Genomic DNA, 17,047 nt, shown 5'->3' with positions numbered 1-17,047 from the left:
AGGGCCCGGCCTCCCACCCTGCCTCGGGCTGCTGTGAGCCCCGAGCGAGGCCTGCCGGGCGGTGCGGCCCCGCCGGAGGCAGCTCCTTGGATGGGGGTCGGGGCCGGGGAGCCAGGCCTGGTTTTACCCGGGGTTTGTCTTGTTGGTCACGAGCGGACGCAGCAGTCCCCCGGGCCTGCAAGCTCATCCTCCCTGGCGCACGCCTCTAGCTCCGGGTGAATGCCGTGAGGTTTAAAAGCCAACATCAGCAGCGGTCTGCAATTACCCAGTAAAAAGCATTACAGGTGTATTGCTGTATTTTTCCTGTCGTGTGGCTACTCTAAATGCACCCAGTTCACAGGAGGCTGTGCAAACCTTTCATTCACTCCTGATGCTCACTGCGTTTTGGCTGTCTCACAAGTTTCACCTGGGGGTTTCACACCATTCTTCATACCGCAGCACACCCAAGCTGGCTTTCACCCGCTTTTTGCCATGGTTTTCACCTCATGGTTTTTCACACAAAGCTGTAGGCCGGCCCTGGGGAGCTCAGCCGGGTTTCCAGCTCAGTGAGCTTTTCAGCAAAGCTGGACCGTGTGCTGGGCTTTGACAGCCGTCAGCATGGCAGTTTCATAGGGTTCTGTGGCAGTAAACGTCTAACTGGGGGTTGGTTTGAGCTTGGAGATAATGAGGTTTCTGGTGACCCTTTCTGCCATTCCCACACCTCATGCTGATGACACCCACAGGTTTCAACCACTTCCTGGGTTTTACCGTTTTGTGACACCACTGATTAATAGTAGCAGCAAAGCCTGCATGTCTGACATTTGCGTGCAAGTCAGGGAAAAAAAAATAAACACATGAAGAAAAATATTCTTTTTTCTTTAGACATTATTTTTCTCAATCTTATACCAATGTACTTGGACTGAGTACACTATGATTTCTCGTGCTGTGGCAGGAAATACAGTGCTCAGCTGGCTTTGCAGCATAATCGCTTGATAACCATGGTAGAACAAATTTGTTCAATCAAAAAGTAAATGCATGGTATGCTACTTACTATCGTCCCGTTATCTTCATGGCTTATATATATATATATATATATATACTAATTACACTATATTTAGGCTGCGGGCATTCATTTTTTGTTGCATACACTTGGTAAAAAAGAATCCTGTGGAGAAAATGTTAAGTGTGTGGTTATGCATGAGTCACACTTTGGACATCATGACATGGCAGAATTTCTGTAGTGACAACAGTACAGAGAGTGGTTGGATTTCCTTAGTTACTGTTTAACAGGGCAGGGTGTGACTGTCCAAGACTGTTCTGCAACCCCTTTAACACGCGAGAGAGCCCACGAATGCAGTGGGACTGCTGGTGGGAAATAAGGGGCTGCGGGAAGCTGTCTTACTTTTCAGCCACTGCTGAGAGCAGGGACCAATGTCAAAGGAGTTCTGATAACATTTACAATATTAAACAAATTGGACATTGTTTAGAAATTTATTAGCAATTTTAAAATAACATCATTCCTTAGATAAAAATGCAATCTTACAGGAATATACATTTGTCCCACACAGAGATGACCCTATAGCTCACTGGTGGGCCATTTGCTCTAACTTTCCTCTGTTGATTTTAAAACGTGCGAGAGGGCAAGACGGACTCTGGCACTGATGACAGGCTTACATGACGGTTACAAACTGTACAGCATTATTTACAAAAGCATTTCTGTGGGTTCATGAAAACTAGATATAAAATTGTGGAAGGAGGTAAAGAATTGAGATGGGAAAGGGCTTGGGTTGAGGTGCAAGGTAAGGCTGGGAGGGTGGGAAGAGAGTGTAGGGAAGAGTGGGAGAGGAGGCTTATATCTGGACTGATTTATACTTGAGAGAGGTCATTTTACAGCTCTGGGCAATTCAAATGAAGGCAAAACACTTATATTTATCAACATTTATAGCTGATGATCAGAGCAGGAAATGGTGCTCCAGGGCCTGAACTTAAGAGGTGCTGAGGAACCCCATCTTCCCTGAAGTCACTGGGAAACACAGGTATGCAGTACTTTGCTGGGCCAGACCTAAACCTTGCAGATGCAGGCCAGATACAGTATCCCCCAGACCTTAAACAGATTTGATCCTGCAGTGCTCAGTCTTTGGTGCTGACGTGAATTCAGACTGAGGGAGAGATTGGCTCCTAAATTACACTTTCAGTCCTGAAACCAGACTAGATTCCAACCACTTCTTGCTAGAATTCACCCAAAGCGACTTAACCCTTGCTCTACCAAGCGGCAATGGTTTGGAGGGAGGTTTCATCATTCAGAATTGTTTTTTAAGGCAGTTTTAAAAAGTATCTCCCCCTTTTTTTTGTGTGTGATGCAGCAATGTTTGTCAAAGAGATATTTACAATCTCTCTCCTCCTCTGAAATCTTCCCACATTTAAACTGTCAAGTCTGAATAAGCCTGAAACAATCACTTCTATGAGCAATCATAAAGTTGATGATGTTTAGATAGTATTGGCTGCCAGTCTACCTAGGTGCTTGAAATGGGAGCAGACTGGCTTAGGATGCTTGAAATATTAAAAGCATTGCAGCCTGTTTGGGAAAGAGCATGCATTTTGCCTGGCTGGGCAAAATGCAAAACGCAACAGAAAAACTTGGGTATTTCATTGTCCAAATGATGAGGCTCATGAATGGTGTCTGAGTTTGCGGATCTGTCTTGAATAGGAAAATGCTTTGGAAAAGGGCTCTTCAAATGCTGGCAGAAAAATCTGTTGTCGGGCGAGCAGAGTGATGCCAGCTCTCGCCTGGGCTTGCTCCCGCTCTGCTGGGCCTGGGATGCAGCCGCTAACCCTGGCCTAGTGTAAGGGCTGGGCAGAGTGCCATGGACTTCAGGCTGTAGGTAGGAGTGGAGGCTGTCTGCCTGGTGTGGGGTAGAAAAACAACAGCATGGGAGTGTGGGGGCAAACTCCTGATCGTGCCTAACTAAGCCCTTGGTAATGCTAATGAAGACTCCCTTATTACATCAGTCATTGGTGCTGCTCCTCTCAATTAGCCCTTTAGAAAGGGACTTGATTAAGTTGCCTAATGGTCTCCTGCCACCTGAGATCTCTGCCATGCATGTGGGGCTGGTAGCTGTGACACTAGCTCTGGGGAAGAGTTGTGCCTTTCTGGACCAGCTGATGCAGGCTGGGCAGAGTACTGTAGTGTATCTCAAGAGCCAGTAGATGCCCACATTTAGGCAACTGAGTCAAGCCCTGTGTCCCTAAAGAAGGCCTGCTTTTTATGCTCAAGTGTTAACAGTTGCGTTGAGTCCTCTGTAAGGGGCGGGGGAAGAATGGAGGATTTAACCAGAACACTAAAGTTCATGTCAGAAGAGGTTTTTTTCCCATTCCAGTGTGATGCTACTGACTTTTCTTAAAGCAATTGGAGCCCAGACTGTCTTCGGTATAGGACATATCTCTCAGCTGTGCTTCTGCCCTTGCCCGCTCTATCTCGGAGTACTGTAGAAGCAAGGCCGTAGTGGTTTCAGCTGTCCAGAAACAAAGCAGCAACAGAGAGCAAAGCTCCATGGACTGAGATCCCATTGGAAGCCTTCTGGATCCCTGGGCTTGCTAACCCAGAATCAGACTTCAAAAATTTTGCAGCATCCAAAAGAAATAAAAAAAACCCCAAACCTGTGCAGCCGTTGACATTTATATTTCTTGGACTTCTTTGGAGAAGAAAACAATTGAAGGGAAGATATAATCACATTTTTCTGGACCCAGTTCTGTTTTCCACATTCTTTGCATCAATACAACCTCATTGGCCTCTAGTGTCCTCCAGCCTCATGTTAGCAAGATGGGAACTGGGGCCTGGAATATTATATGCACTACAGTTTTCATTATGGGAACAGATAAAATCTCACTGGTACCAGAAGCCCCTGACTAGATTCGACTTATTTTACCAACTTTATTGCGCTCCAAATTCCCCATTCAGTGTTCCTCTCCCCAACCCTGCCCCTGCCATGGGGACCATCACAACGGGACCGTGCATATATCTTAGGATACTCAGTTCTGTCTCAGTAGGGCTGCTTCACTTCAGCTCACTGGACCAATGGGTTGGGGTTTCTTATCTACACGTATGAAGCAAGGCCTCCAACTTCATCTATGACACAGGTGAACAACCCCATGGGCTTGCAGTGCTGTCACCTCGTACGATTGTGTCTGTGTGCAAACGCGCATACATTTCATACAGCAATCTGAAACTATCAGGCAGAAAAGACACAGGAGCCTGGCTGAGACCCATACAACTTATATTGGCGTCAGTCTAAAGAAAGCAATGATACATTGCTTTGGAAATTATCAAGAAATGTAAAAAATGCATTTGCCCTTTTTTTGTTGTTGTTGTCATCATTGTCGTAGTCATCAGGGGCAGGGTTCTGAGTCAGAAAACAAAGCAGAAATAGATGCGATTCTGTACATGGCGCCTCTCTGGCTGTTCCTCCACGCTGGGGTGTGGTGGGCAGGGTAATAAAACAGGCGGGACCCCTGCAGTAGCAGCAACATCTACACCATCATCGTTCACATGTCCAGCTGAAGAGGCAGATGATGCAGTAAAGGTCTGTGGATAACGAAACTCCAGCTCTGGATTGTGAGTTCCACTTTCTTCCCTGTCACATCAGCCACACAGAAATAAGGAAGAAAAAAAGAAATGCACCCGGTGTGGCTGGCCCAGTACTGCCTGGAATAATGAGCAGGAGTGATACAGGGAGGAGGTTTGTTGTTTTATAAGAAATGTCTTTAGTCTGCAGCGTACTCTTGCAAGTCAGAGATGCTCAGTGGCAAACAGCAGATCATTTCCCCCATTCTTTCCATTCCTTCCATGCCATTCCTCAGCCATTGGTTCCTTCAAAGCTTCCATCCACAGCACAGTGATTGTACCCACCATCCACTCCCATACACAGGGAAAGAAGGACAATCCAGGAACTAAACCTGCCCCTGCCTTCCTACCAACCCCCAGACACTACCTAACCTGAAGGAGGCAGTAGCTCTATGCTCAGACCTGTCACAATGTGCACAGTGGAAATACCTCAAATGAAAAAGAAAAATTTGCCACCCTCCCCAGGAAGAGAAATTTGCACAGCTGGCACCAGCAATTATGAAATTTAACACCTGTCCTTCAAACTGCAAGTCATCTGCATTCTCTGCTAGCCACATGTTTGCCACTCTGCAGGACCTAAGGGGTCTTCCAGCAGAGAGTGTGGTTTCCCCTGGCCACTGTAGGCTCTGACCTGTGAGGGAGTCACAGCTTTTGCCGGGAATGTGTGGGGCATAATTTTCCTTCCCATCAAGAAAAATCCTAAAAGATGATAAGGGCTGTTAAGCATCCAAAATGCCCATTGCCACCACTAATTTAGATCAGTATGTTGTTTCTCGGGAGCAGAGAACACCTCTGTCTCTCACTGGGAGGGCCACAGAGTCATAGAGTTGTGTAGGTTGGAAAAGACCTTTAAGAACATCAAGTCCAGCCATTAACCCAGGACTGCCAAGTCTACCACTATGCTGTGTCCCTAAGCACCACATCTACACATCTTTTAAATACCTTCAGGAATGGTGACTCAACCACTTCCCTGGGCAGCCTGTTCCAGTGCTTGACAACCCTTTTGGTGAATAATTTTTTCCTAATAACCAAACTAAACTGCCCCTGGTGCAAATGGACTTTCTAGCAGAAGAAAATGAGATAGGGAGCCCTTACACTGATTTCATTTTCAGAAGCAGTCAGGTACAGCATTATTTCTTTTCAAGTAGCTTTGGAGCACATCAGCCCTAGCAGCAGCAAACTCTCAAAGGGAAACACGCCTGTGTGCCCACCTCGATACAGGGACGAAGGATGGAAAGGATGAGGCTGACTGACATCAGCTGTTTAGTTTCTCCTGGGAAGTCTTGAATTGGAACTTCGATGCCAGATGGTTGTATAAATGGATTCTTATTTCTCTAGTTTAAAAGCATTTGGGTTTTGTCAATGTATCTTGAGCTGCTACTGGCCAGTTGAAAATGACACTGAAAAAGTGCACTGCCAAAAATACCCTTTGCTATTTTTGCTTTGTGACCGAGAGAATCAAGAAGAAAGCCAAAGGCATTACGAAAATAATGTAATCAACATATGCAATAAGTAATGTTCTCAGACATCTGCAGCAGCTCAAGATTTGAATGAAAGTTTAGCTCTGAGTCAGATCACACCTTCTAGCTCAGCACTGATCTGCAAGTTTGTGAACCATCTTGAGAAGGGAGAAAAATGAGCAGCAGTCTAAACAAAAATCAGCTGCACACAACCTAACAATTTTTCAGCCTCTCATGGGTTAGGGCCAAGTATTGGTGTGAGGAAAGTCAAGAGAGGCTAGGACACAATGTGTTGTCAGATGTTTTGTGACTTAGAATCTGACCCATCCACTAAAGGGGGATGAGACTGTGCATAGGAATGCAAAAATGTCACTTAACATCTGCATCTTGACCAGACTGCAGCAATTCTCCTAAGCAACGATCCAGAGCTCTCTCCTTCACTTACCTTCTGCTTTCAGTCCAGACGAGAGTCAAATAACTTTGCCAGTGATTTAGACTCTTGCATTTGCTTATCCCAGGATCCTGCTATAATCGATCAGGGTTAGCTATTTAGTAAAAGAAATCTGAAAGCAGACTTTTTTCCCCGCTCCTTGAATTGCTGGTGCCAACTGAACACATAGGATGGATCTGCCAAATGGGATTGGGGGGTCTTGCTACAAGTGGGACAAGACCTTTAGAGAGGCTGAGCAAAAGGAAAGAGAACAGAGTCTGAATAAAATGTCCCGGTCTCAGGAAGAAAGATTCTCTACCAATAAAGTCATCGTGCATGTTTAAAGGGAGCGAGGAAGAAGGAAAATGAACACAAGATATGCAAAATCAGTAACGTTCAACCTGTCAGTGGATTGCAGAATAGTTACTTACACCAGGTACACTTTTGTTCATTGTACAAATTAAAAAAGGAAAAAAAATAGTACCCCTTTCCCCAACCACACGTAGAAAAGCACTTAAAAGTTCAAAGGTAAAGCTTGGCACATTCCAAATACGAAATGATTCACTTGACATGCAGCAAATATACAAGAAGTGATTATTTTTTTTCTTTTTTTTTTTAAACAAACTTAATTCAATTCATTATCTTTGCTTGGCACAATTGCAATTCATTTTAAAAAAATATTTGAAAAATACTGAAACTGACCTGAATTCAAGTATAACGGTTTCTTCAACAGAAACATTATCAATGCAATAAAACATCACACGGAATATATCGAAGCGTAACTCCTTCTGGTTTTTTTTTTGTTGTTGTTGTTTCCCCCCACCCCCGCAATTTTTTTCTATACAGTTTTAATGCCAACACAACTTACAATTGTATTTTTAAATTAATATTATTGCATTGTTTTTGCATATCTTGTGGAACAGAAAATGCAAAGTTACTGATTCCCCTTTCAAAAGCAGAGACAGTGGTTTGTTTTTGCATTCAAATGGCCCCAGATACAGATCTCCTGCAGCTCAAACCAGGATGTGGAGAACTGCATGCACTTACACTCACACGCGCGTGCACGCACACTCGCTCGGTATTGCTCCCACACTCACAGATACACTTAGCACTAAAAAGAACCCAAATCAATCACTCAAATGTGCAAGACTATATCGAGTGCATTGCCTACTATCTTTAAATTATAAAACAACAACAAAAAAAGGAGGTTTCAATTACTAGGAAATAAAATTACAAATTCTTGGTGTACATAATGGTAAAACTCGTCTATCATTATACTTCTACCAAATTTCAATGGAGAAAAAAACCCAGTTTAAATAATACAACATGATCAAACCAATTTAACATTTGCAAAGGTGAAAATAAACCAAAACAAAAAGGTAGGTGATTACAAAACGTTGTAAACACTCCCTTCTCCCTCCAAAAAAATAATAATAAAACAGTCAAAATAAAAACTGCAACATGCTTTCAAGAAAATACCAAACTGCAAAACAAGGAGAGATCTACACAAGCCCACCACCACCTCAGCAAGTGCGGGGCAGGCTGGCCTAGCCCCGCCGCAGAGCCTGCTCCCCGCTCTCCTACTGGCTGGCACGGCTGTCTGTCTGAGCTCTGATTGGTCGGCAGGAGGCTGCCTGAGCTCAGATTGGCTGGCAAGTGACTGCTCGAGCTCCGATTGGTTGGCAGGAGTGGCTGCCTGAGTGTGGATTGGTTGGCAGAGACTGCTGCCTGGGAGTCTTGGCAGGGTTGGGCAGCGCTGCCACCCGCCCCTTGGGCGCCCACGGGCTTCTTCTGCTTCCTCCAGCAGAAGTCCTCCTCTCCTTCCGAATCAAAGGGCCTTGGCTTTATGGAGACGGTGAGGCTCATACAGAATATGTGCAAAATGATTTTTACAAGCAAAGTTGAAAGACACCCGTTTGACGCAGGGTCCTTTTGGCTAGGGCCATCCACAGGAAGCTGAGGTTCCCCTTCGCGCTTGGGAGGCAGTCCTCGTTCCTTGTGCAGGGACTGAAAAAAAGAGGGAGCTGGCTCTCCTCCTCTTCCTCTTCCTCCTCCTGCTCCTCATCCTCCTCACTCTTCCTTCATGGACACGTGCTGGGGTTATATCCACTCCTGAAAAGCTTTCTTACACCACCCAACTCTGCGACTCGTCCCAACAGAAATGAATGAAGAACGCTGTTCCGGTTACTCCAGGTCACGAGAACAGTGAGGCACTTCTGAAACAAACCCATTAGGAACATTGAAACAAATAAAAAACCAGCATCGCTTCCAGCCCTGGCAACTACAGGCTGCTGATATAAATCCTGCTGTCCTTGAGCTCCTCCTGACTTATTCTACAATCCGGGTTCTGCACCTCTTCCTCTTCCTCTCCTGCACTGTCCTGCCCTGGGTCCCTGCAGTTAACAAAAGGCAAGAGGTTGCCATTGGGGCTCTGCTTGCTGTTACCATTGAGAATGTTGTCTGCTGCATTTTCCATCTCTTCTATCGTCATGTCACAGGCGTCTGCAAGCTCCTGGGTTGTGACCTCAATGAACTTTGGATCTTGAGCAAACTGCATCAGTCCTTCCGAAATCAAGACCTTCAAAAGCAGGTAGGGGACCAGAGACAAAGACACACATTAGTACACTGCAACATCAGCCCTGTTGCACCCCTAACACAACCCTCTTTACTGCTGTATTTTCCCCAGTGGTCATCTTCCTATTCACACTGCTAACCCCTGCTTCGAGACGGGCTCTCCTACCCTTGGCACTGCAGGCAGCAATATATGTGTTGCCCTGCTCTTCCCAGGGATGCATTTCTAGTTGGCCTTGACACTGCCCGTGTCCTTCGTGACTCTGCAGTCTTACCGCTTCGACCAGGCTCCCAGCGCTGCCGTGAAACTGCCTGCTGCTCCCTCCAGTCTGGCTGGGGACGGTGAGGGAGACTGGCCTGGCTCTCCTGGGGCTGCTGCAGCCGGTGTTGTCAGGGTACCGAGAGCTGCAGTGTACTGACGGGAAGCTGCTGTTGAGCTTCTCGCTGGACTCTGCCCTGTCGAGGCGCAGAGTCGGGATGGTCTGTTGCGGCCAGCCACGGCTGCAGGGTGTAGCAGGGGGTGTAGCACACAGCCGAGAGAACATGGTGGGGGAATGGCTTCGCTGGAGTAGGGGACTCAGGCCGGCCACTGCTAATGCCTGTGGACAAAGGAACAAGATGAGTGAGAGCTTGCTCTTAGCAGCAGGGCTGGAACAAGGAGGTTCTGGAGAAACTACCCGAGAAAGACTTGGAGGGTCTCAAGGCTTGTGGAAGCAGCTGCCATCTCCTGGAACGGTTTGGGCATTTGCTGTAAACTCATTTGGCAAGCTTTCCTTTGAATGGCGTATCCTGCACTAGCCAGAGCCAAGCACCAGACTGAAAACATCCATGATTGCAGTTCTTCAGCCTTAGAGCCGCTGCACTGACGGGAGGGATGTGGCCCCGCTCCCCACAGCCTTGCCAGAAACACCACCTCTCCTCCAATGGGTGAGACATCAATGCATTTTCCCACCACTGCCACCACTCACACCACTAGCTTTTACTGCCAATTGCTGTGTTTTGTGTGTCTACTGTGGAACCTGAGTGGATACCACATGTGAATTTTAGATGTGTCTGCAGTTGGCAACAACTATAAATCCACCACTGGATTTTAAGGTGTCTGCTGTTGGTGGAAAATGATGATTATGCTTCGAGCCATCCAGTCCTTCCTGTAATCATATACGCAATGTCTGAGTCATCCAGCCTCCTTTTACTACACATTTCTCAAGAAGCCCCTCGTTGCACAGGGCTGATCTGATGCCTTATTCATGGAGACTGCTGCCTTGTTCCATAAGCAGAGTCTGCTGTCAGAGTCATAAGCTCATCTCACAGAGCTCACTGTTGCCTAGTATGAGCAAAGAAATAAATGCATAGAAAATACAAAAGCATGTGGACTGTGTTACAGAGAATCCTCTTGTTTGGGCTGGGGTTAATCTCACCCAGCTTCAGCTATCTGAAGGCTATATATTTAGTCTAAGCTAGCTAAGACACCAGCAAGCCTCCTGCCTCTTTTCAATACCTGCCTGAAAATGCTATCTGGAGGACGAGACTCAGACAAGACTTACGCTAGCCCTTTGGAGATGCTCTTTCCCTCTGTGGACCACAGTGGGACCAAACCAACTGATTTAAACTAGAGAGCTAACTTTAAGATATCTAAAGTTAAGTGAAACTCAGTCCATCCACCACAGAAAACCTTAGGAACTGACAACCATGCTGTGGTGATGATTTCAGTGACAGATGAACAAAAGAATTATTAGTCTTCTACAAGGTTCACTAAGATTTTCTTCGGAATTACGTGTCAGACTCCTATCAATTTTCAGTAAGGAAGAAAGCCCTCAAAAATTCTTCTGTACAAGTCATGCCCTGCAGGCCATGGTGGCCTCAGCACATCTCTTAAGCTGCCAGGACTTCAAGGACAGCCCTAGATTTGTCAGGCAGGACAACTGAACCAGTTTTTCAGCTTGTTGGCAGAAACATATACAAGATGTTATATCTAAAATGTAAGGTTGTGAGGAAGTTGAAAGAAGCTCTTAGGGATTGCTTTGAGCTTCAGCTGCATGTATTTGCATATTGTGATATATGAGTATTTCATAGGAATACCCCTCCCAGCATTCACAAGCAGCAGAATCCATTGTGCCTAGCAGAGGCAACCTTTCCACTTTATGTTCTTGTTTTAAGCACTGTTGTAAGCTAACATTTTTGTGAACATATGAACACTGCTGTGTGTTGTCAGCTGGAGGCCAGACGCCTTCAGTCTGGCTGAGTGACGATGGGGTTGGTAGAGTCTCATCCCTCTAGGTTTGGAGCTGCATGGTGGGATGGGGAAGGGTAAAGTAGCTCTGGGTGGGCTGAGAAGGTGGGAGGCATGTGTCCCCTCTGCCTGGCCTACTGTGGGAGGGCAGGAAGTTTCAAGAGGGCTGTTGCTGTGGGGAAGGTGGGAAGGTGTTTCCTGCCCACTCTCACCCTAGCCCAACACATTTGCTGGTTATCCCTGCCACAGCTGTTGACTCTCTGCAGACCACTGCTTTCTAGAGCTTGATCCTTAAAGGGTAACTGGCTAGGAGTGGAGGTGAAAAAGCCAGGGAGCCTCAAGGATGCTCATCTCTCACTCCTCTGCTCTGACTTCTGACTCCTCCCACGCAGCATTTTCTGCCCCTGTGGCAGCTTAAGGAGGTGGGAAAGCCATTCTGCCCTGCCCCGGGGGACTGCACAGAGCAGGACACTCCACTTGCAAGGCTGGGACTACCATCTGCGCCTGTTTCTTTTATGGTGACAAAACACAGCATCATCAAACGAAAAAGACAGAAATCTACTTTGGACTATGACAGCTGGCTAATCATCTAGGTACGTGGCTAAGCATACATTTGCTAGGCTGCTGAATGCAGTTACAAAGGACTTAAGAAGGTGATTAATGACATGTAATCAGTTTATGTTTTAAAATGATTAATTACAGTTACTGGTTACCTTTGATTAATATGAGAGTAGACCCTGCACGTTTTATTCATATGCATACTAGCATCAAAACCAGTGTAATTGCACTGCAGCATGCAGTTTGGATAGTTATTTTCATCTTTTAGCTGGTTTCTTAATTTACTCTTTCATGGACATCAGAAAGTGATAACTCTGCTGACTCCAAAGGACATGTTCCTGTAGCATTTTTCTAGGAATGATAAAAATCCTGAAAGCAGGAATGACCACGATGGCCAACAGGATTTCTAAAAATTGGACCTTTGATATAAGGTGAGAAGCTATCCCAAATGGTTTTTAAAAAGTTGGTTGGGATACAGTGGGGGGGCACTGGAGATGGTAGGGTCTCAGTTACATTGCTGGGCCTTTTGTGGTTATTAATGCTTACCTGATGATGTACCAGATGCAAAGGCAGAACTGTCTTCTGCGAGACATCTACACCCTGGTTTTTCTGTCTTTTCAGACACTCTAAGTGAAAAGATGCTCTTCGACCTGAAATGGCAATTAGACACAACTATGCTCATCACTCATAATACACTACAGGTAATCTGTTTTCAATTTCTTTTAGTGCAGTCCAATTAGAGATACAGCAAAGACACCCACATTTTAGGCTTTGTCCGCTTTCCCTTAACACCTTGCCCTTTCCAAAGCATCTGTATTTACAAAAAGCAGTCAAGCATCATGAACCAACCAGCACTACCTTCCAAGCAAGCTGCCAGATAAAATTCTGGACGATGATTTTTATTTTTCCTCTTTTAAAACACTGTCCTAGTAGATACTATGCAACTGATTTCACTCCTAAGCAGTGGAAGTTTTGTTAGACACCTCTGTTTCAGGTAAAGTCCTCAGCAGGACTGATGATTGCAGCTGAGATTCTGGTGCTGTGCCTGGCTGTACGCAATGTGCAAGAGGGGATGTCAGGCTGCTCAGGTGACATCGGCCTCCTGATTGCATGTGATCTGTGTCCCTTAGCTGCCAGACATACCACAGTTTATGAGGCTGTGTCTATAGCAAGGTCAAGTGGAAGTGAATTAATCAATGGTTGAATAATTCACTGCTGAATGGAAGGCTGCTTATATAAACATGTAGCATTTTCAAAACTTCGAAAGAAGGGAAGAGAAAAAAGCAAAAGCCGGGGCAGGGGGCAGGGGGTGTGGGGGGGGAAGGCTTGAGGGGGAATTATGATTTATTGAAACAGTTGCATTGTATACTTGCTATAAAATTAAACTTTACTTCTATCAATATAAGAAAGTCTATGCAGGAATTTAAAATTACTGCAAAGTACGTTTATGAACCAGTGCAGAGGCTTTACTTGCAAAGAATGGCAAATAAATGCAGTATTAAAGATAGAGCTGCATGGCACACTAAAATATTTCATGGACTTTGTGATCCCATTGACATTTTTCTAAAGAAGAAAGGAAAATTAGAATTCTGAAAAGAGTAAGTATCTAAAATATTGATTTATTGAGAAAAGGCCCTCTCAGGGATTGGAGAAAACAAGTGTTATAACCCAGAGAATGCGTGCTACAATGCAGATAAAAAGTATTCCCTCTTTTAGAGAAAAAAAACTAGTAAAACGAGTATGAATCACTGTATAAATATTCACAAGAATGTAGGTAATGAAGCATTGTATCAAGGACTGACTGCAAATTTTGCCTTACAGATAGATATAGGAATTGTCACTGCCTAATATTTTAAGTTTTGAAATTAAGTAAATGCTTTAAAATGCTCAGTTGTACAAGCATCCTGAAGGTTCTGAGTGAAGACTCAGTAGCTTCACTTTAAACATTACACTACCTAGTCTGTCACTTTCATTTTGCAGGAATATTGTTTATATACAGGATTCTTTTGGTTGCTCTCCCTCTCCCAAATGTCCTTTTTCTCCATACCAGTAATCAGGAAAAAGGTTGAAAAATGTTCTACGTAAAAGAGCTTATTTTTTTCCAGACTCTCACATTTGTCCTGATACTTTCATAAAATCTTGTGATTCATGGATTTCACCTGAGCGTAGCCTGACACTCAAGCACTTGAAAATCTCCAGGTACAATTACAGCAGAAAGCAAATGTGTATTGTATTAACTTAATCTGAAATCCACTGTTTTCCTCATAGTGGACGAAAGAGACAACATCTCCTTTCTCCATGCTGAGTACATACAGAACAGAACACCATATACTCAAGGCTCACTCATTTGGTGACTCCCTGGTGATTGTTTGGAGAGTCTACAAGCGCTCTAATGAACTCCCCTAATTCAGGGGAGGCTTAATCAAACAGATCACATGAACTATCCAAACAGCCACACAGTTTCATCTGCTGACTGAGCATAAAGACAGTAGAGTCATGTGCATGATCAAGTTCGTATGCATGCTGTGGGATTTCTGGTCTCACGAGCTAAATGCAGCAAACAGCAACACCCTTGCCTACACACGCTGGGGTTCCTCCAGCGAGATGTGAGAACTCAGTGGAGGCAGAGGGGAGCACAGCCCGCCGCTCATGCTGGGAGGTTACCTAGCGCTGAAGAGCACAGAAACCCTTTCTTCGGAGAGTGCCGGGTGTCCTCTCCTTTGTTGTTTTCTGGTGGAGTAAGTTGTCTGTTTTCATCATCTTGGTATGCAAGCCTGAAAAGGAGAATAGAGGGATTCTAGAAAAGCAGCTGATATTGGACCCGATAACCCCTCTTCCAGCAAGGAAGCCAGGAAGATCATGCTATCAGATGGATGCAACAGTGAGCCAGCTTCAAGCTATAACTGGTTAAGCAGCAGTAACAAGAGACCATGAGACGGAGAATGCTCTAAAGATGAGATCTGGGAATGTTAGGTGGTAGAAATGAATGTGGGAGGAGGCCCTGCAGATCCAGATGTCTCATTCAGAGAAGGTGAAAGATTTTTCCTTGTTTTCAATGTTACTTCTCGTGGCTGAACTGCATCTTACAAAGATTATTTTCTGACATTTTAGTTGTCTGACTAGGTCTTCTGGTCTTACCCCATAAATTGTAATTTTTGTAGAAAAATGTCACCTCTTCCCACCTCTCCCCCTTAATTAAAGAACCACCCAAACACCTTGACTAAAGCAGCAAAGCTCACATTTCGGTAGAGAGCAGACTTGGTTCACTACAGTACTCAATGTCTTCATTCAAATTTTCATCGTAAGCCTCATCCTGAGACACTTCCTCTTGGCAAACAATTGCCAGCTGGCTGTCTCTGGAACTGGAGCTAATGAGCAAAAAAGATAAGTCAAGATATGGAGATGGTAAAGACAACCTGTTATAAAGGCAAGAATGACAGGCTCCATCTGTCTCAGTTTATCATAATGTTGAAGAGCTGTCATAGAAAAATCAACGACTGAACAGAGCTGCAGAGTTCACAAATACAAAACATTAACCTTTGCCTGCGTCCACTTTCAGAGGAAGAGTTTCTTAATGCTGAACAATACTGTACACATATTATTGTCATTTGTGACTGCATGTAGCCTATAAATATGCACATCTCACTGATCACATTTCCAAAGACATACCTCACTGAACTCAAAGTAAAAACTGAGATGGGCTCTTGGAAATACAGCTTTTCCCCTTGTTGCAAAAGCCTTGGTTATGAATTTCACAGAAGCCTCCTAGACACTAACAGTAACCCTCTCAGCTCTGGGGTGTATAATCTCTGCCTCCCAAATGCCTTACTCTGCACCATCTCTCCCCTCTGCCTCCTGTTCATGCTTTTGTTTCTTGCTGACTTTTCCATCTTTGGTCCTTTTATCTCATCACTAACTGCAGAGTGCTTCTACTGAATTCGGTAGGATCTGTTCAAACGCTTAGTTGCGACAGCCCTTAATTCCCTGCTTGCCTCCTCTTTGTCCTCTGTTTCATGTCTTGGCCCTCATATTTCACTTCATTCTGAGTTTGTGTTTTCTGAGAAGTAAAATAAAATCTGAAGGTAGTGTGAATTTGAGATACTGACATGGAGCTATTGGAGCCAATGTCAGTCTGTCACTAGCATTCGCACAAGAGAGCAGCGTGGCAGAGTTTTTTCATCTTTCAGGGACTGGATAGGAAGCATTATTTTATCATTTGGTTTAAAAAAAACATTGGAAGAAATGTGCATAAATATAGTATAAACCAGCTTGTAGGACAGTGCTGGAGCGACCTTCCTCCTGAGATGGGAGGCAAGTCAAACTGCTAAGGTGCAGAGGGGAGAAAATCGGTATATGGCAGCTACTCCCGTTCAACAGTCTGTGTTTAGCCAAAGCCATACAGAAATTTTGTATGAAAATGACAGTGTTCTTCACTGTGCTGTGATCAGAGAGTGCCTAGATGTGTGAGCCCAGCTAGAAACTCTAAAAAAACCCCAAATGTAGAAAGCAGCTAGAAACAGCCCACACATCACTACCTGCCTGTGGGCAGGAAAGCCTTCAGCTGGGAGTATTTTCTGGAGATGTCATGGTGATCATTACATCTTTCTCAGCCCTACTGACACCAAAAAGAAGAGCTCATATTCAGCGTTAATGGGGATTTGGACTTTCAATGAGACAAACAATGGGTCTTACACCCAGAAAGCATTAGAGCACGAGGGAGAACACGTACCGTCCCAGTGTTTCGTAGTAATGGGTCCTAATTCAAGGAAGGTGCCCAAGGAAGCAAGGAGAGAAAAGAACACCATGTTAGCAGTGTCACATCAGCACAAGTCAGCAACGGGGAGGGCAGATGGTAACACATGTTATGCAACTCTGTGGCCTCCCTCAGGAAGGCATGAAATAGAAAAAACATTGGACTCTTAGGCAATTCTGCACCCACTGAATTTCCTCCATCTTACTGTCCTATTCTGTACTTTGCTGTGGCAGCATTTCTCCACCTTTTCACATTGCCTGCTCTCTGCACTAAAAATAAAAAGCCAGCTCCTTCCTGCTCTTGCTGAAAGGGTTAAAGAAAATCCTTCACTGATAAAAATGATACTCCTTTCGTATTAGTCATCTCTGTGTAGACAGCCTGAAAGCTCTCCAGAGCCCTCCAGAGAAGGCAGTTTTCTTTGCTTTGCACAGTATTGCAATTCTGA

The 17,047-nt window shown here is 44.8% G+C and overlaps 1 protein-coding gene across 1 annotated transcript in view; it reads right to left on the bottom strand.

Moving 5' to 3' along the window:
• Positions 1–8,297: 8,297 nt before the first annotated feature.
• CACNA1C (calcium voltage-gated channel subunit alpha1 C) overlaps positions 8,298–17,047 on the bottom strand; it is a 486,917-nt gene continuing 478,167 nt past the window's right edge. Inside the window, exons 45-50 of the mRNA XM_056339744.1 lie at positions 16,579–16,605; positions 15,089–15,217; positions 14,514–14,623; positions 12,396–12,499; positions 9,337–9,660; positions 8,298–9,068 (exon numbers count right to left, since the gene is read on the bottom strand). Of these exons, the coding sequence (XP_056195719.1) occupies positions 8,772–9,068; positions 9,337–9,660; positions 12,396–12,499; positions 14,514–14,623; positions 15,089–15,217; positions 16,579–16,605 (991 nt within the window). The 3' untranslated portion in view covers positions 8,298–8,771. The remainder of the gene's footprint in view (positions 9,069–9,336; positions 9,661–12,395; positions 12,500–14,513; positions 14,624–15,088; positions 15,218–16,578; positions 16,606–17,047) is intronic.

This window comes from Falco biarmicus, chromosome 5 (assembly GCF_023638135.1).
Source record: "Falco biarmicus isolate bFalBia1 chromosome 5, bFalBia1.pri, whole genome shotgun sequence".
Taxonomy (NCBI): Eukaryota; Metazoa; Chordata; class Aves; order Falconiformes; family Falconidae; genus Falco; species Falco biarmicus.
This window is presented reverse-complemented; position numbering and strand designations above follow the sequence as displayed.